Source organism: Cordyceps javanica, chromosome 2 (genome assembly GCF_051103115.1).
Source record: "Cordyceps javanica chromosome 2, complete sequence".
Classification (NCBI taxonomy): Eukaryota; Fungi; Ascomycota; class Sordariomycetes; order Hypocreales; family Cordycipitaceae; genus Cordyceps; species Cordyceps javanica.
In genome coordinates this window covers 4,946,321-4,960,917 of record NC_139296.1, presented here as the reverse complement: position 1 = coordinate 4,960,917, position 14,597 = coordinate 4,946,321, and the positions used below count along the sequence as shown (strand labels likewise).

At 49.9% G+C, this 14,597-nt stretch overlaps 6 protein-coding genes across 6 annotated transcripts; 3 read left to right on the top strand and 3 right to left on the bottom strand.

The window, feature by feature from the left end:
• Positions 1-1,123: 1,123 nt before the first annotated feature.
• Positions 1,124-3,321, top strand: V2A60_003974 (BTB/POZ domain-containing protein; the record flags this gene model as incomplete). The annotated part of the gene is made up of 3 exons (XM_083255298.1): positions 1,124-1,239; positions 1,293-1,790; positions 2,649-3,321. 3 exons carry the CDS (start codon positions 1,124-1,126, stop codon positions 3,319-3,321), a joined length of 1,287 nt encoding a protein of 428 aa, XP_083111424.1.
• A 379-nt stretch (positions 3,322-3,700) lies between these two features.
• On the bottom strand, positions 3,701-4,160 carry V2A60_003973 (uncharacterized protein; the record flags this gene model as incomplete). Its single annotated transcript, XM_083255297.1, has 2 exons — positions 3,701-3,917; positions 4,063-4,160. 2 exons carry the CDS (start codon positions 4,158-4,160, stop codon positions 3,701-3,703), a joined length of 315 nt encoding a protein of 104 aa, XP_083111423.1.
• A 947-nt stretch (positions 4,161-5,107) lies between these two features.
• On the bottom strand, positions 5,108-6,980 carry V2A60_003972 (uncharacterized protein; the record flags this gene model as incomplete). The annotated part of the gene is made up of 4 exons (XM_083255296.1): positions 5,108-5,886; positions 6,184-6,597; positions 6,647-6,916; positions 6,971-6,980. 4 exons carry the CDS (start codon positions 6,978-6,980, stop codon positions 5,108-5,110), a joined length of 1,473 nt encoding a protein of 490 aa, XP_083111422.1.
• Positions 6,981-8,511: 1,531 nt separating this feature from the next.
• On the top strand, positions 8,512-9,492 carry V2A60_003971 (ubiquitin domain-containing protein; the record flags this gene model as incomplete). Its single annotated transcript, XM_083255295.1, has 3 exons — positions 8,512-8,514; positions 8,572-9,321; positions 9,370-9,492. 3 exons carry the CDS (start codon positions 8,512-8,514, stop codon positions 9,490-9,492), a joined length of 876 nt encoding a protein of 291 aa, XP_083111421.1.
• A 371-nt stretch (positions 9,493-9,863) lies between these two features.
• Positions 9,864-12,897, bottom strand: V2A60_003970 (coatomer subunit beta; the record flags this gene model as incomplete). Its single annotated transcript, XM_083255294.1, has 4 exons — positions 9,864-10,009; positions 10,068-12,066; positions 12,119-12,539; positions 12,593-12,897. 4 exons carry the CDS (start codon positions 12,895-12,897, stop codon positions 9,864-9,866), a joined length of 2,871 nt encoding a protein of 956 aa, XP_083111420.1.
• A 315-nt stretch (positions 12,898-13,212) lies between these two features.
• V2A60_003969 (Mago nashi protein) lies at positions 13,213-14,029 on the top strand (the record flags this gene model as incomplete). The annotated part of the gene is made up of 6 exons (XM_083255293.1): positions 13,213-13,295; positions 13,390-13,427; positions 13,483-13,578; positions 13,637-13,700; positions 13,753-13,840; positions 13,889-14,029. 6 exons carry the CDS (start codon positions 13,213-13,215, stop codon positions 14,027-14,029), a joined length of 510 nt encoding a protein of 169 aa, XP_083111419.1.
• Positions 14,030-14,597: the final 568 nt, after the last annotated feature.

Genomic DNA, 14,597 nt, shown 5'->3' with positions numbered 1-14,597 from the left:
GAAGTGTCTGGGTGTAGATGGAAGGAAGAAAACGAGCAAAGCGTTGCGGGGTCCGTTGCTCGGGGAGAAGGTAATTAACTGGTTTGACGGGATCACGGGCACTGTCAAGCAAGGCCTGGGGTAGCCGACACATCAAAGCGCCCGACGGAAACATGCGGAACAAGTTACGAAAACTTTAGCTAACAACGCCCGATCGTGCGAATGCTTGTGCCTCGACGACGAAAGTATATGAAACCATCGTGATGCAAGGAAAATTCTATACAAGCAAATGCAACACGAGTGAGTCCGATCCTGCCAGCTTTTTATACGCACTGCAACGCCGACCTTCATTGGTGGTCAGGCATAATCTAAACCTCGCGTAGCCAATAAGAAACTACCAGTAGTAACAGGTTCTGACCTTTTGCTTGGGTCCTGCCCATCAGCTTGGTTACGTAGCGTCAAAAACGGCCCGACAAGATCGGATCCTCGCTGATGCGGGCTGCAGCCTGGCGCGATAAGCTAATGAATTTTGGTTGTTTGAACAGTTTGAATTGTTGGGAATAAGGACGCAATCAAGCTCTGTAGAGACAGAGAGTGGTGAGACTGCCGCTCCATGTTGATAAGAAAACCCCCACTGATACAGTTTGCACCCCACCCTGGCCAGGCCGGGCCGAGTACAGAATCACAATGGTTCAGGGAAATATGCATAATTGGACAGTTACAATTCTCGCAGGTATCGGCTGCTGGTAAGAAGAACTTTTTTTCTTACCATCTGAGCTTGACTGCTATTGCTATTGCTATTGCGTGCCCACGTCATCGTTTCGCGAGTCGGGTTAAGAGAAGAGCAGAGACAGAAAAAAAGCCTCTGGCATCCTTCCCAAATATGTATATATATATATATATATATATATATACTTGGCTGTAGAATAGACGAAAGAAACTACTTTCAGGTCTTGTAGTCAAGAAGCTGCGACGCGCTGCCTGGTTGTCGTGTCTGAGGCCTTCGATTGCCCCAAGTTAGTACATTCGGCTCAGCAGTAAACAGCGTCGCCCTTCGCACCCCACCATGCCTTCGACTGTAAACAATCACGACTGGGGCCGCCAGCAAGAAACAGGGCGCTGACATTATCGAACCTCCTACACTATGGCATCTTGGAGAAACAAAGAGCCCAGAGGCCCAGCCAAGCAATGGAGTCGCCTTAAACCTGTGCAAATGGACCCTTTGGAGGAGATGGGCCTGCCATCCAAGGGCGAAAAGAGGTAGCTACAACGAGGACGCAGCAACTATGCCATTCTAATGCGCATCTCGGTAGATTAAACGGCACCAAGGTACAAGAACAATATTATAAACTAATCACCGAACGCTACTTGAGCTTTTGCTCCGACGCAGGAGAGCGTGACGAGCTTCTCCGGCGATTTTCGTCCCTCGGCCTGGGATCCGACAGCAGAAAAGAAATCGAGACGTATAGCATAGTCATTCCCGACACCGCCAGTGCTGAATCATTACAAACTCCATCCAACACAAAAAGCCTGTCCATAATCATGTCTGCGCTTCGAAAACTACGTGAGGGTATTGTGGCTTCCAAACGCACCGATGACTTTGCCATTCAAGCCTACCTGTTCTGCATTCGTCTCGCCGTTCTTGTCAAGCACTCAGATTCTTACCACGTCGCCATCTTACATTTGATCCGGAAAATACATCCCGAGCACAACCTAACGCCGATAGAGTTCCAAGAGGTCGTGGCGTATCTGATTCTTGACACGGCATGCCGTCGGAGAGAACTTTCTGAGGCATATTCTCTGCGTCAAGAGTATGCTCTTAACGACAAGAAAGTAAACGATGCGCTCTATGCTTTAGCGCACGACAACTTTATTCTGTTTCACCGAGTGCGCAGAGCTGTGGACGGCTATCGGGCCAGGATCCTGGAGTGGGCAGAACCAGGGCTACGCCTGCACACACTCAAATGCTTTGGACGTGCATACTTAGGCGTAGACCTGAGCTACCTAGAAATGGCTACAAGTTCGGAATGGGACGATCTGAAGGGGCAGGATGGCGTGGGCTGGGAGTTGAATGGAACAAAAGTGGTGATTCGGAAAATTAAAGCGGGTTAGAATATTTTCAAAGAGCCATAGAACATATGCTGAAGTAGAAACTGGGTACATTGATATCATCGCAAGACGAGCTTGCGTTTAGATGCTTTGAGCACTATTCGATTCAACATGACACTATTCAATTCAACATGACACTATTCAATTCAACATGATCCTGTGGTTGTGAAATCAGGCAAGGATTTACTCGCAGCAGATCTGTTCCGGGAAGCAAAATGGTTCATTTTTAAGAAACCACATTTGATTATTCTGCTCTCCGCCGCAAGTTCTTCCCTGGTTAACGGGCAGTAACAAGCATGTGCGTGCCTCGCTCCAACCATAGGCAGCTGCCAGTTGCCAGCTGCACTTCACTTCTATTGATGCCATCATACCGGCTTCTCACTTCTACATCTAACCAAACGAAATGCCTCCGCCAAAGAAAAAAACAAAAACTTCACACCAAGCCGATAAAGCACCGTCAGTGCTACTATCCGACTTTCGCACAGCCTGGCCACTGCAGTAAGTTTGCTTACGCTTTCTTCGGAGCCTTCAGCAACTGTTTCTACTCTGACCATGTAAAGAACTGGCGACGAAACGGTCTTGATCAAGGTCAAAGACGAAGAGTTCAGCGCCCACAAGGCAGTCCTCAGCCAGCATTCAGGCTACTTTAGGGCATCGGCAAAATCGTATTATGACGAATCCGCAGGCGAAATCTCGTTTGATAACATCAACCCAAAATATTTTGCCTTGTTCCTCGGAGTGGCATACAGCTATTCTTCAATTATCCCCCATACGATGCCAGCTCCAGCACCGCATCCGGAAGCACAGTCCCAAAGAACGCCGATGAGGGATTATGTCGAAGTGTACAAGCTGTGCGATCGCTTCATCTGCCCAACTATTGCCACCTACATCCTTCGCTACATCCATGCGTTGATAGGCGATCGTCACAGAGCACTATATCGCTCGGCACTCGATAAGGCACAGCAGCTATGGTGCACAAAGGACTTTGCTGACGCTTTCGAGGCTCTCGAGCAAAACCACGCGGAGCAAAAGAAACTTGGCAGTCTGATGATTGAATACTTTTGCGAGGGCGTGTATTATCGGTCATGGGAAGCGGCAGCAGAAGAATTGGAAAGCAGACCGGCCTTTGTGTTACGGGTCTCGCGGTACTTTGCTTCGAAACTTGCGCTTCTATTCGAACAACGGACAAAACTGAAGCGAAAGGAGCTAAAGATGCCGGCACTGGGAGAATAAATTGTCTGCGGCCGAACGAGAAAGTAGCTCCTATGTTTTCGCTTTGGGTGCGTTTGGGATATCATTAGTAACTGCGAAGCTGTATAAGCTTTGAAGCGTTTGTGCTCGTGGGGACATGTGTCTGATGTTGAGGGGTATTGGACCAAGAGATGTTCTTTATTGCTCATCATATAACAAATGTGATAGTAATGGGTAATGACAGCTGGTATTTTCGTAGCAAAAAGCTCCCAAATAAATGCAATAGTAACGCCCGTGGGTATGCATGCGAAATCCTCCACCGACTCTCTCGACTCAATGTGAGTTTCTCAAACGCCTGACGCCAAGATCAATATCAGCATGTTCCAGATATACAGGCAAATGCACATGTACAAATGGAGGCTTATTTTTTTCCGTTCTCGTAGAATTGAATGGCCTTTTCCAAGCCTTCGAGACTTTCACGGTCGCCGTATACATCCAAGAGCAAATCGTTGCGTCTTTGTCTCTCGCGGTCTTCCTGATATCGGGCTTCAAGGACACGCTCTCGCTGTTCGCGAACACTATCAATGTATAATTTGGCGCCGTAGCCTACAATAGAGAGGCCGACGATGGTAGGAGTCCTTCGTGGCACAGAGTGTTAGCCGTGAGTGCTCTAACGTGTGTTTTTTTGAGCTGCTGCTCAGTCACGCGCATGCCTACGTGCATGTCCAGACTTGTATATAGTATCTTGCAGCTTGTCACACGTCGCGTTGTTCGGATACGTACCATCTCATCGGAGAGCGCCGCGGTGTGGTATGCAGGTGCGGCAGGATGTTGGGGTGAACCCTCGTGGACGTTGAAAACGGGCGGGGAGCAGCAGACATTGGTGGCTTAGGATTGTTCGTGTATCGATGCACAGTTCGTTGCGGAGGAAGGACGGCCAAACGAGGGCTCTCGCTGGAGTGACGACGGTTGGCTGCGCGACTCGAACGGCAGATGTGGCCGGGCAGAAAATAGTAGGCAGCGTCTGCGCCTCGGGTCTGTTATGCAAGTATGGGTCGGTGTCTCGGTTCACAAATCCGGGGTATGCGACGGCACGGTCGGGCGCTGTCAAAACACTTTCTGCGGCAAATAGATGGCTCTGCCTGAACAAAATAGTCCGTACTAGCTGAAATTCGCTTCCAGGCGAGGAAACAGAGGTAGAGCAAGAACGCCATATGTATATACATGGGAGGAATGGCAGATTAAATCCCACGCCACCCCCGCCCGGGGTCCGCATCCTGCGGCAGCTTTCTACTGGGTAATAAACCGCCTACTGGTACGCTCCTCCCACTCCTCCCCGGGAGAGCGAACGGGCTCTGCGCTGTCTCTCATACGACGTATGTAATGATGAGCATATAAGTCGGGTTACCACACGCTTGCCCAACTAGCGTGCGGAGCCCCATGCCCCATGTGAAAGCAAAAGTCACCAGCATTTTGCGGTTTTGTGGGGTGACAATGGCCTGGGCGCCTCGGTTGGACCCGGCGTAGGGAGGGCGTATCGGAACCTCACGGGCGTAAGTAGTGGCACGGGAAGCAAAGGGAGCAAGCAAGGAGGGGAAAGCAGGAAAATAGCTACTTAACTAGCTTCCGACGGCTGCCCAAGACGATTTGTTCAGCAAGGGGTAATCACGCTATTTCAACGCGGAAAAGTGGGATGCAAGTCTTCCTTTTGTCAACTCACCTATACGAGCAGCGAGCAAATCAATCTGCAGACCACGATGCAATGGCATCGACGGATAATTCCTTTATAGAGGCTTGTCTAGGATTCAGAGCTGCACCAGTCATAAGCTCAGGGCTTTTCTAACCAATCGCCGCTTGGCCGCCATCCAACCCCAAAGCAGGCAGCTTCATTCGCACCACCGCCAGTAGTTGACAGCTGCAGACCCCTAGCCAATGCCATCTCTTCCCTGGCTGCAGACAATGCGCTGTCTGATCTCGTGCACTGTTCAGCCCAGGCATCCCAGAGAACATCCCAATCGCGGCTGCTAGTCCGTGTTTTGCGGAAGCGGAAGCAAGCTTCCTTGTCCATGTACCAAAGCTGCACGAGGGTGGACGCCAGAAACTGATATCTGGAGCGAGGCGTTCCAAAGGTCCATGGCCTGCCATGGGCGAGCCCCTCCAATCTCCAAATCTCGATGCGCACCAGATACGCCATCGCCCTTTGCTTCAATTTATCGCCTCCAGGAATGGTCATGTTTGCAGCATGCCACGAGAAGCGTGAGGTTTCGACTCCTAGCTGCATACTACAGAAAGCATCAGACAAAGATGCTAATGCGTGAATCAGTTCGCCCTCGAGAAAGCCGGTGCACCCCGGAGACTCATATTGTGCTTTGAAGTCGCCATAAGCTGCCTTGACCACCGGCGACTCAAAAAATAATTGGACAGCATGGTGCGTTTCTGGAGCAGAGGCCATGCAACAGTTCATAATCGACTTTGCTGCAGCGGTAGTGTATTCTTTGTAGACTTTGGGGACGAAAATTATGTTGACGGTGAAGTCCTGGTCTTCCAGAACCGTTGCCCAACGGCTGCTGTTGCGAAACCATGTTCTTAGATAATCTACTCGCGCGTCTGCTTCTCGTCTCTGTCGGGAAGCCCTGGGAGCGTTCATGATTTCTTGCTGTCCGGATCTGCTGTATGCGTCCTGGTTTTTTATTCTTCTTGGTGTCTTCTGGTCTTTCGAGATAGGGCGGACCATTTATATTTGGAAATTTTGACCTTTCTTGCGCAAAGTGCTGCAGGAAGCCTTGTTGCCCACCACATGACAATGATATTTGCGCAATACGATTCTTTGACAGTCATATGTTTGATAACGTTACCAAAGGAATTTTCTACAGTTCTCACTCCCACAGAGACATTCTGTCATACCCTCCACATTGCCATCCAGCTCGTCCTGCTCCTCCACAACGCCATCAACATAGTCAAAGGTGAGCTCCTCTCCACGCTGAATATCCTTGATGGCAAATAGAGCAAGGTCGTGAATATGTTTGTCAGCATGATCGCCAACACGGGCAAAAATTCGAAGGTTTGGATCACAAGAGTGGTTGATGAAACGGGTCGGTCCTGACATGAACTCGCCGTCAACCTCCAGGGGTGGACCATTGAGGCGCGGATCCAGTGAATTTGGATCGGTGAACTTGTCGAGTGCAAAGAGATAGACATCCTTCTGTTGCGATACTGCCGAGTTTGCGCGACGGCGATCAGCCTCCTCTGCGGTGATGATCTCGCCAAGATAGCGATCTACAAACTGGCCTTGTTTGATCGGTGTTTGTGGGCGAACTCCTGTGGGACCTCATGAGCATTTGGTTCAGGATCAAGTTGCTTTACATACCCCAGCCACGGTTTACTGTTTTGAATATCTGCAATGGCAAGGTACGGCCGCGCTCGACAACTCTGTTTGGACATTCACTAGAGCAAGCGCAGCCTTTGTGACATTCGTACAAGGGCACGGTAGAGCTTTGAAACTTGGATCGCAGTAACCCCGCCTTTGCTCCGTGTGTATGGTATGCGTAGGCTTTTCTGGAGCCATCGCTCATGTCCATGTCATCATCTTCCAGGTCGGCGAGGCAGAGACAGCCTGTGTACTGGCAATTGCCATCGTCTGCACAAGAGCAGCCACTGCGGAAACTATCCTCTGCTGGCTCTACTCCCTTACCAAGAACCATTGTACTGATGAAAGAGAAGTTTTTGGGGAGAAATTCGCTGTCTACATCGTTGACTATCGTGAGCCGAAGCTCGCGTGCTTGACACCAGTGACAGCCTGGGCTGGGGTTCTACATTGCGTTTTTAGTTTTTAGGTCTGTAGCTTGACTTTCCTGGCCGCGTTGATTCGATTTGGGATACGTACTTTGCCATGGTTGAAAAAATGCTCTCTCGTAGCCTGCTCCATCTTGGTTGTAATAGTCGTGAGGCCACCTGGCAGGTCAAGCCGCAGTCATTGGAGGCAGAGCAACAGAGAGCGTGTATGCGAGTGTGCGTTTGTGTGTGTAGGGGTTAACTGCCTAGCTAGGTACCTAGGTACCTAGGTAGTACCAATACCTACATGCCTACCTACCTACCTACGCGAGAGGGGGGGTTTTTCTGACATACCCAAAAAATAGAATGTCTACTAACATATTTTTTTGGCATATCGACAGGGTCAAGGGGAATTCTGAAATATTTTTGGCCTTTTTTGATATGCCCCCTGATAGGGCTAGGCTATATCTACAGGCGTAAAAAATATGTTAGTAGAGATTCCATTTTAGAAGTATGTCAGAGCCATGTCAGAAAACACCCCTCCTCCTGGTAAGTACTTGCCTACCTAGGTAGGTACCTAAAAGTACCTACCTAGGTAGGAGGCAGGTTGTAGGTAGAACAGCAACTCCAAAGTTAAATGGTGTCAAGTCTCTCTTTTTTTTGGCAGTTCAATCCATCTGCATTGCTGCATTCATCATAATCATCCCTTCTGGTAGTCTTCAAATGAACCTCTCGCATTGGAAAGCATTTACCAGTCCATTTTGTCACCGGCATGCCCATAGTGGTTCTCCCTGCCACCCAAAGGCAATAGATTGCACGGGCTTGCACATGTGGTGGTCCCCTCTGCCCACTGGTTCGTACACAAATGCGCATGTATTATTTATCCGGCTAATGGGTTAGTTGGTTCGAGCCACCACCACCATCATCCATCGTCCAGCCCATGGCATGTCAGCTTGTTTCCCAAGGTCCTTCTTGGCCATCTGATTTTATGCACTCATGGAATTTCTGTGACTCTTCTCTGTGTGGCTGCCTTCCGTATCCGGTCCGCGTCCTCTTTTTTATTTCCGGATCCAAAAAACTCCCTCCTTCGGCAACTTCCATCCTTTTTCACTACTAATGTATTGCATTCTAGATCGGTTGTAAAGCGCACACATTGCCGCCGATCGCATGGACTGTGACCCGCCTGAAATCTAGCTCATAAACTGCCCCGCTGCCGTGGTATAGGTACATTTCGCTTTCAGCGTTGCAAGCATTCAACACCTCGTCCAATTTTATTCCTTTTGAGCTCATCTCCTTCACACTCCTGCTTTTGTCCGTAATTACCTAGCGAATAATCAACGGCAGCCAGCGACTGGTTTAACATGTTTTCGACCGCATAGCCGCCATCTCTTACACTCAGCCTATCAATCCTATTCACCGGGCCTGTCACACAAGCTACTAGTGGTAGGCGTCGCAACCACTATGGTACGATTGGGCTATTGTATTGTCGTATTCAACGCTGACTGAACCGGCACGCACCAGGGTTGCTGCTTTTCTCGATCAGCCGGTCCGAACTCCCCTTATCCTGGAGGGATTCCAAATGCATCCGCGCGGCACATTAATCCCCCGCCGTTGAGTCTAGGCGAGAGCGCAGCGGCTCCGCCCAACGCCGCTAATCAAGCCTCCCCTCGCCGCCAGCGCCGCCGTGATCGAGGAGCTCTCGACGAGCACATAAATAAACGCCTAAGACGCCATGTATGGGCCTCGGCCGATCGCCAATGGACACGAAAGGCGCTAGACACGGAGCGCGCAGCATACTTCGATACGCGAGTCACCGCCCGGCCGGAGATTTGGCAAACGCTTCACAACGCGCTGCAGGTCATGTGGGAGCCCCCGACGCAGGATACCAACGACAACGGCCAGACTGCGCTGCAGACTGCACAATCAATGCTCACAGCCGCCGAGATCTCGCTACCAACGGGCAATCTCGTGAATGGGGCGTACGACACATTCGGCAATTACTATGCCCTGCCAGAATGGGTAGTCTCAGATCCACAAAACATGGTCGAGCATGATCACAATAAAGATGGCTCCGGCAGCGGCGACGACGACACGCAAGGCGGCGGGGAAGATGGAGATGTCCGTAGAGAAGAAAAGGGCAAGGACATCGATGGTGGCGAGCAGGTCGAAATCTGCGCCCGTCTCAGCGAAACTGGCAACGACATCGTCATCTCCGTATCAAAGACTGAGATAGTGAGGAATATCATCAAAAGAATCGCCGCCGAAGCCAATGTAGGAATCCTTCTCTGTGGGTTAGAGAATTTAGCTAACGACCTGCAGCTATCTTCGGCGAGAAAGATCCGACTGGCCTACATGGGCAAGATGCTCAAAGAGACGGCGACGCTCCAATCGCAGGGCTGGCAAAATGGTCACATTTTGAATGCCCTCGTTTTCAACCGCTAGTGCTGGTTCTTGTCTCTCCTTGGTCCGCCCAGCTACTGAGCCACAGTGGATTTCCTATTTTTCTTATCTGTCTGACTTTTCTTTGCATATACCCTCAAGCACATATTTACCGTTCGTCACCTACACGATGCCCGAGCTCGTCTCTTCGGGATAAGGTTTATTTTGGACGTCAACGACCTATGTCATCAGCGCATTTGATTAATCTCTAGCCCCAAATACTTTCTCACGATGTATTGTAGTGAACTAGAACAGTGTTTTTCTTATTACCTTCTATCCACCATTCTGCTTCGTAACCCGTATGCGATGCCGGAATATTTTCTTTCCAGACTCCCAATTTCTAAATCAGCGCTTATTTAATTTCATTTCCATGTCTAAGATGAGCCAATTTTGTTGAGACCCTTTAGGGAACCAAGGCTAAGCGCCAGGCCTTGCGACCTGCTCCTTATACGCACAAATCCGGTAATTGGGCCGTCTTCTCCCTCCTTCTCGATGCTCAAGTTGGCCAGCGCATCCTCTCCTGTGAGTAGTGTCAGTGGAGTGTAATACTAAATGTTTTGTAAAGGTGGCAGTCTTACCAAATACACTGCGTGCGTACAGGTTCGCACTCAAAAATTGGCAGTCTCCCTTCAGGCTTGCCTCGGGGGTGAGGCAGTTCATGTTGGTGCAGGCCATCAGCTGATCCAGGAACTCGCGCAGAGTCTTTGCCTTGGAATTGATGTTGACCTTGTTCTCCCACTCAAATTCCGTCCACATTGTGCGGAACTGCGTCTCTGTACATGTGGCGGGCTGAATGTAGTCCATGATGTCAACGTGGAGGTCATTGAGAATGACGACGTTGGTATCCGTCGAGTGCGCGCCATCGTAGACGACGTTGCCGAAAATCACACCGGTGTCGGTCGAGGATACCTTGATTGTACATTGGACGTTGTGGAAGTCGTGGGGTCCGAGATTCTGGGTAGTGGGCCGCTCTACAACCTTAAGGTCGCCCAGAGTGGCAAACTCGACAGAGAGATTCTGCAGTGTCTCAGTGGTCTGATTCACAAGAAGGACATCGAGGACAATATCAAATTGGTGCACTTTGACGTAAGCCTCGGCATAGACGGGGTCCGAGAAGCCAGTGAGCTGGACGACACGGCTGAGCTTGGATGACAAGTCCTCTGCTGTATTATCACCACCAGTAGCACGCTCCAAGTCAACTTCAATCTCGTCCAAGCCATCAGAAGCATTCTTTTTGGCCAGCTGGCGAATCTGAATAACGTCATCAACTTGGACAGCAGACTTGGCTTTTTCATGCGCTTCCTTGGCGGCACGCTTCTTCTCCTCAACTAGAACCATGGCTTTGAAGGCCTTCCTGGTGTCATCGAGCCAAACGGCTTCCAGATCCTTCTTTTCGGAGAACTCGGCCAGCGATCTCACGCAAGACATGATACGATCGACTGAATCTTCGTCAATGGGAGCCTTAACAAATTGCGACTGGCCAACACGCAGAATGGAAATCATGATGAGCATGGCTTCAGCGCGGAGGGCGTTTGTGCGGGGCTTGTCAGAGGATGTTTCCGAGTGGCGCATAACAAGCTTGACGAGGGTGGCAGAAAGGACCGTGGCCAAATAGTAATCACCATCAAGGATGAGCTGACGCAGAGGCGGCTTCTGAGCGGCCTTGACAGCTTCCAGTTTCGCGGCGGCAGAAGACTGGCTGGTGAGAGCAGTTTCAGTAGCATATGTTCCATCTGCGAGGACTTTGCGGGATCCTGTAGGTGCAGCAGGTTTCGACTCGCCATTCGGTTGCTGTCCCTCCTTTCCATCGCCGTCTTGTTCCTCGAGAAGGCGCTGCTCAGAGGCCAAGATGGGAATTTCCCCGAGGCTGGCACGAATACGACGCCAGGCGTCGCGGATATCTTTCTCTTCCAGCGAATACTCACCAATAATCCACAGGATACCTCTGTAGACCCTCCCAGCACGGACCTCACTGAGTGTTGAGACAAGTCTTTCGACAATGATCGTGCGCAGGGCGGGGAACTTTTCGACAACTTCCTTGACAAAGTTGATCACATCGACAGCCGATGCATTGTTAAAATCAGTAATGAAGTCCATGAGCAGCTCAACAACACTGGCGGCAACCTCGGAAAATTTTATGGCGCACTGGTGAATAGAGTGAATAAGGAGAGATCGATACTCGGCGTTCTTTTCGTATTCTTGGTCGACAGTCTTGGAAAGTTCCTTCTTGAGTAGCAAGACAACGTCTTCGACATTCTTACTAGAAACCATCTCCAAGGCAATCTCGAGGGCCTTTTTGCGCACATCAATATCTGTGCTAGACAGCACCCGGAGAATCTCCATCACAAGATCGTCTAGAATTCCTTCATTCTTCTTGCGAAGTTGGTCAACGCGGTCGAGGACTATAAGTTTGACATTGTTGTCGGCCTCCTTGATGCTCAGTTCAATGAACTTGCCGGCAGCCGCCTTGACAGCAACAGGGTTATTCGTCAGAGCAGTCAGAGAAGACGCCGCTTCGTAAACAACGGTAGAGGCATTGGCTTCGAGAAGATCAAAAATGAGGCGAAGATAGCGAGCCTAGCAAAGTGTCAGTAGAGTCCAAGTGGTAGCATTCGATTCGTGGGCCTACCTTGTTCTGCGAGTTCTGGACGGCATCCTTGCGGATGAACTCGAGTTCAACAAGCTGCAGCAGATCATCGGCGTTGGGAATGCCGTCAAAGACGGAGCTAAGATACACAAGCGCAGCATCGTGGTCGATACTAGAAAGCGCAGCAAAGGCGTTGCGTTTGCAGGTGGCATCCGTCTCTCCACTCAGGAAACCAGATATAAGGTCTGCAGCATCGGGAATAAGGCTAGGTGAGTGCAAGTATATCGATGAAACGGCAAAGACAGCGTTCTTGCGAACATATGCGTGGCGGTGCTCGAGGCAAGATCGTGCAGACGAGAGCAGAGGCTCGATAAGTTCGGGCTCGCGCAGCTTACAAAGAAAGCGCAGGGTATTGCCTCGAATATACTCGTTGGCATGTTGCAAGTCATTGCGAATTCCGTTGCTACACAATTCAGTCAATGACACTCATGCGACCGGTGAGCTAATTCATCGTACCAGACAAGAATCATTTCTTGCTTGAGCTTGCCAGTGGAGTCCAATTTGGGACAGATTTCGTAGTAAAAGTACAAAAGCTTCTTGAGGGGTTTGTACTTGGAGGGCATGACGAATCGAATGATGTGCATCAGGAGTGTCGGCATGGAGTCACCATTCAGCATAATTGTCAGGATGCGCTTCATCGTGTCAACCTTGCTCTCATCTGTGCCCTTTTCCAGCTGCATTCGCAGGTCAGAGACAGTCGGCACGTCGGCCGCGTTGTCCTGATGGACAAGGCTGTATGTATTTTCCAAGAAACCAGACATGATTGCTCCTGGCCAGATTTCTAAAAGTGGCGGATGTTATAGATCAGGGGTTTCGCGTCGTTCGTCCGCTGCTGGTAATGTGGCGTGGTTTTCAATTGGCGGTTTGGTCCATGCGCAGGCAAGTCTGAATAATAATGCCAACACTGAAGCCGCCAGAGTTGCCAGCAGTCGTAAGGGCAAGCTCTGAGATTGGCACCTTCAGCTTCGTGGTGATCTGGCTGTTGCTGGCCAGCATCGCTGGACAGGTGGCACTAATAAGCGAGGGGGAACGTGGAGAGCAGATGCACGTGATTCCACTGCCCGTCATGCCCCACCATGAGAGCGCTGTGCACGCAGAGGATGAAGCTTCCTGAGCTTCAGAGGCGCATCCTCAGATCCGCCAAATTTCGACGAGTACAGTCGCAGCCATGAGTTCCTCAAATGAGCCATTTTACCTGCGATACTAGTAAGTCAGCCTGTTTCTTCAGTTGTTCTACGTACTCACAATCTCAGTTCTGGCCATTCTGGTCGCTTCGGCCACGAGTTTCTAGGTAGGATGGCGATGCTTCATCGTTGCGAATGCGCAATGCTGATGCTGTTTCTTAGAATTCGACATTAGAGTTGTAGGGGATGGTCGCAGTGCTGTCGCACGATACGCCAATAACTCGAATTACCGAAATGATAGCTTGATTCGCAAAGAGAGTGCGCACTCATCGACCTTGACGAATTTGCTTATAGGTTTGCTAACCATGCTGAATAGTGTGCGTGAGCGCTACAATTATCAATGAAATCAAGCGTATTATAAAATGTAGTGAAATTACTAAGTGCGAAGAACTTTGAGTCGCCGAATTACTCGATTCCTCTAACTATCCACAGGGAAGATGATTCCAAGTGGCCTCAAAAGAACAAAGACGGTCGTCAGCAGTTGGAAATTCGACTCGGCAATGACCACATTTCATTCGAAGTTAGTACTTGCATACAATGAGGCTATCAATTTGCTAACAGTCCAAAGACTGCCAAAATAGGGTCTCTAGTCGATGTCACCGAGTCTGCCGACCCTGAAGGCCTCCGAGTTTTCTACTACCTTGTTCAAGATCTAAAAGCTCTCATTTTTAGCCTGATCGCACTGCATTTCAAGATTAAGCCTATCTAATTTATACCCGAAAAACGGCGTTATGGGGTTTGAACAGGAATGTCAGTGCTAGTTCGCAATTGCACCATGCGCACAAGAGTACCATAGAATAACGTGGACAATATTGTACCGTTGGTCAGTTTACATAATTTTCGAACAGCTACGTTCACCATTGAGAGCTATCTCGCTAGATGCAAATGTTGCGGATGAGAGTCAGAGACGTTAGCCCTCTTCAACGCCTTGGCATACCTTCAGCATTTCGCATGAAGTTTGAATGTCAACACGTAAGTCTGTACAGCCGCCTCAAAGTGACCATATCTAGCCAGGTCTTGGTAAAAGGCCCATAATGTTGCACGGCGATGGTTGCTGCAGCTTCCCGTCACGCTCGCCGAGGGGTAGTAGTATATTACATAGTACATACCACAGCGCTCCCCAAGCTCATCTACAGTTTTTACTTAAGGGTATGCGACAACACTATACCCGCTCATCCTTTGTACCACAACTCAATTGCAAGGCCCTTCCTTCATCGCAAATCTACGCCTACCTACCTATGTATTTAAAAGTCGCTGGGTACCAATCGGCTAGCGGC